Source organism: Ipomoea triloba, chromosome 1 (assembly GCF_003576645.1).
Source record: "Ipomoea triloba cultivar NCNSP0323 chromosome 1, ASM357664v1".
In the NCBI taxonomy this organism is placed as follows: domain Eukaryota; kingdom Viridiplantae; phylum Streptophyta; class Magnoliopsida; order Solanales; family Convolvulaceae; genus Ipomoea; species Ipomoea triloba.
Window position 1 is genome coordinate 8,560,406 of NC_044916.1, and position 4,196 is coordinate 8,564,601.

General features: G+C 36.0%; 1 protein-coding gene across 1 annotated transcript; it reads right to left on the minus strand.

Moving 5' to 3' along the window:
• Positions 1 to 565: 565 nt before the first annotated feature.
• On the minus strand, positions 566 to 2,907 carry LOC115997416 (two-pore potassium channel 1-like). The gene is made up of 3 exons (XM_031236972.1): positions 2,864 to 2,907; positions 1,025 to 1,945; positions 566 to 931 (listed from the first exon to the last, which is right to left on the minus strand). The coding sequence occupies exons 2-3, from the start codon at positions 1,921 to 1,923 to the stop codon at positions 769 to 771; spliced, it is 1,062 nt and encodes a 353-aa protein (XP_031092832.1). The 5' UTR covers positions 1,924 to 1,945; positions 2,864 to 2,907; the 3' UTR covers positions 566 to 768.
• Positions 2,908 to 4,196: the final 1,289 nt, after the last annotated feature.

Here is a 4,196-nt window from a genome sequence, read left to right on the forward strand (position 1 = left end):
CAACAAAAGCACTCCTCAACCCAGCTCTTGATTGCAAAGGCACGAAAAGAGAAACATACCTGAAATATCTGCAGTTTCCAACTAGAAGATTGAAACTCAGAAGGCTATGGATATCTCTACCAAGCTTTTAGAGCACAAGAACTCCATTGCTGTATTAATTGCAGCATCACTGTTCCTTGGTTTTATCATTAACACAGCCCCCCGACTTATTACCATGCTCGCTTATTTCTGGCCTCTTTTCCTCTCCACAACTCTGTTCATGGGGGCAATAATTGCCTTCACACAGGTACCACCATTTGCAGTCGACTTCAGAGGTGAAAAGGACGGCGAGGGCCTGCTAGGTTACCTTGTATTCCAGCAAGAACAACAACTTGAAGACTTCTGAAATTTGAATGCTGTGAAAGCCACTTATTACTCTTTACTTTAACTCCATATATGCATCTTTAATTTGTACCTGAAGAACCTGCTATTATATCAAAACTGACAAATGTGATTATAGCTTTCAGTAGGCAAGTCACCTTAAAACCAACACTCCTACTGTATATCAAAGTTGAAAATTTTAAGCTGCTCCGAATAGTGAATAATATATTGGAAGGATGTGCTCAACATTTGATTCTGTTTATAAAAATATTCATTTACAAGGTGCTTGCATTAATATGTACAATTACAAAGCGCTGGTTTGCAGTACCAGATAGTTCAAAACTGGGAAGAGTTCAAATTTCCAATTGGTTGAGAACGGTGTAGCTAAACCTGAAGTCTAAGAGTTGATCAAACTTTTAATTCAGATGGCTCTGACTGCACTAAATCAGATTCGGCCAATGTTCCAGACAGATCAACATCAAGCATTTTGAACCCTTTCATCACGGTCATCACATCTTCATCAGTAATCTTACCCATCTCTTTCAGTTTGTAAACGATAAATTCTGCAGCACTGGATAGAAATATCAACAATTTAAATGAGCATCATTATACGAGATCTTACTATGTTATTGTTTTCAAAGTGAAATAGTGGAGAAAAAGTTACCTCACTTCATCATTGTTGTCGAGGTCTGCTGCCCTGAGATCTGACACCGTCAATTTCCTTGTAAGAGCCCACTTGATCATCGATCTTTGCCTTTGTTCTGTATAAACTTCAGCAAAGTAGTAAAAGAACTGTGCCAAGCAAATGGTGCTGATAACTATCCAAAAAGAAGCAAAAATACGGCCCAGCTTTGTTGAGAAGCTCTTGTCTCCATAACCAAGCGTGGTGATAGTGGCACAAACGCAATAAAATGCATCAAAAACTGTCAGCCCCTCGACAAAAACCAAGAAGAGAGTTCCAGCTATCATTAGCCCAACAAGGAGCATCAAGGCAGTTAGGAATTTGTATTTCACTTTGTTGGACTCAACTACGTCGGCTAATTCTGTTGAATCATAATGTTTGTGCAGATGTATAACTTTGGCAAAGAGGATTTCCTGCTTCTCTAGAAAACTGTCAGCTGCTTTACTCAGAACAAATCCAACAAGGACCATTCCAGCAAACGCAAAAACACAAGCAAGGAATTTCGCTAAAGTGCTACTAGGCACGAGGTCCCCATATCCAACTGTGGTCATTGTGACAACACACAAGTATATGGCGTCTAGAACCCCATTCGTCTTCTTGCCCTCAATCTGATCTCTTATGAGGGAAAAACAGACAACCCCTATGCCTAAATACACAGCCAAGAACAAGAAAACATGCCTGAATTTAAGGCTGTTTGGTGCAAAAGAACCAGGAGGATGAAGTGTTTTCACATCATTATGTTCTGGATGAAGGACCTCCTCACCAGGAGCACTACCAGAGACATGATTCTTTCTTCTCTTCAATGCCTTCTTCAAATGAGACTGAAGTGAAGAACCCACAGTTCCCGGTAGCAATGGATCTTTAACATCGGTATTAGACATCGCAGCTCATGCAGAAATGGAACTACAGAGCAAATACATATTACAATTAGCTGAATTTAGTGAGCATATGTAATGTAACAAAGGTGGTGTTTGGTTGGGGACTGTTGTAACCCTACTACAATGGGTTTTGATACCCATTACCATGTTTATTTGCCTACTTTTATATCCTACTATTAGTTTATATCCTACTATTCGAATCAAATCATTTAGTAATTACAAAATCAGTTACTCTTTCACTCAACTTTTGAACAATGGAATCGAAAAAAAAAAATGAAAAAAAAAATGAAAAATAAAAAAGGTCATTGTCCATGCATTAAATATGGAATTTTAATATATATACACATATATGTACATATATGTATATATTTGTATTATATATTTTTATATATTTATTTATTTTTATTTTAATTCTAATTCCTATTTACTACCAAACAAACAAAGTGGTTCCCTCTACTTAATCACATTACCATTACAAATATTTGATTCTTATTACCACTCGGATTTCCGATTTTAATGTTTGAACCAAACACAACCAAAATATCCCTCTAAAAAGACAGTGGCTGGTTTCTACACATTACAAATTAAGGAACATAAGAGTACACTACAAACTGGGAATCCAATAGGTCCTTGAATCAATTTATGATCGTAGTACATATGCGAGGAAATGGAATCGAATGGAACAACATTTCCTAAAAATCACTATTTGATGGAAGGAGCATACCAAAATGTTGAAAAGGAATCAGATATTTGAATCTCATTCTGTTCCAACGTGATTCCTAAGTACCAAACAATTGAATTTGTGTCCCTCATATGTGGTGTAAAACATCATTTCTTTCTTTTTTGATTTAGAACAAAAGTGCAGATAAACAATGGGTAATCGAATAATTATCGCAGAAAAATATAAAAATATATATTAAAAAGAGAGATTAATGAAATTTACCAGCCAATGGAGTGATGAGAAGCTTGGAGATGATGATTGTAGAAAGAAGCGAGAAGAGAAGCACCTCTATAATGGCGCATATTGTGCCGTTGTGCACGGTTCAATCCGTCTACTATGGCGGGTAATCCACGCGCATGTCTGGCTCCCACTTACGACTGTATTGAGTTTATTATCGAAATGGTCTCTGGACTATTATGAAATTATTAATTTAATCATCGATAATTTTTTGTGCTCAATTAAATTATCGATTTTAAAAAATTTAATTAATTTGGTCCTCCGTTTATTTTGCCATCAGAGATCCATTAAATTGGGACCAAATTGTTAATTTTTCGTATAGTCAATGGACCAGTTCGGTAATTAATTTTTTCAGAAAATTGTGTATGTAATGACTGAAATGGTCCATTGACTATAGTAAAATTTTCAATTTAGTCCCGGTTTAATGGATATCTAACGGTAAAATAAAGGAAGTACTAAAATGGTTAAGTTTTTCAAAGTCGATGATTTAATTGGACACAAAAAATTATTAAGGATCAAATTAGTAATTTCGTTATACTTGAGGAAGTAATTGTCGTGGCTCGCGAACAGAACTCAGTCGCTGACTACCTCGTTGGGATTTCAAAGAGATATCCCAAAGGATTGCATGTCATGTCCAATCCACCAGACGAAGCTTTGAACTTGCTAGACGATGACACTATTAGCTATCCAGCGTGGCGCTTCACTTGTAATCTTAGCTAACATGTACTGGTATATTGGGTTTCCCGGTTTCCCCCTTCCAATAAATTCAAAAGTAAGAACATTTTGTTAGGTAGGAACTTAAGAATTAATCCAATCCATTCAAACTTGTTTAATCAATGGTCTAGATAATTAAATATTTTTATGTGCATCTTAAACATAAATAATTAGAACAGATATTAGTGTAATTTAGTCTAGCTACCAATTAAAATCAAATGTTATAATTGGATTCTTTCCAATATTTTAGGATGATAAGATAAGGGAGGAGTCCTATTTAATTTGTGAATATGTATTCGTCTAAGGTGCGTGTTTTCCTTCTTAAGGTGTATCGATCTAAAGATTTACGTGTGTGGGTTTCTTTCTTAAGGTGAGTTATTTTCCTTCTTATGGTGCTTTAATTCTTTAATTTAGGACACTTTTTTTTTTTCAGTTCCAAAACACAAACAATATCCCATATTTATGTTAAATGTTAATCCAGCTTAAGGTGTGTAGTTTTGAAGCTTAAGGTGCATCAGTTCAGAATATATCTTAAAGAGCATTGATCACCGTACAGCCACACGGAAAGTTATCCCCACACCTGAAACCCCCCCCCCCCCCCCCC

Coding starts and splice junctions, on each gene's coding strand:
- LOC115997416 (XM_031236972.1), bottom strand. CDS start 1,923: ATGTCTAATACCGATGTTAAAGATCCATTGCTACCGGGAACTGTGGGT. Junction 932..1,024: donor GACAACAATGATGAAGTGAG/GTAACTTTTTCT, acceptor ATTTCTATCCAG/TGCTGCAGAATTTATCGTTT.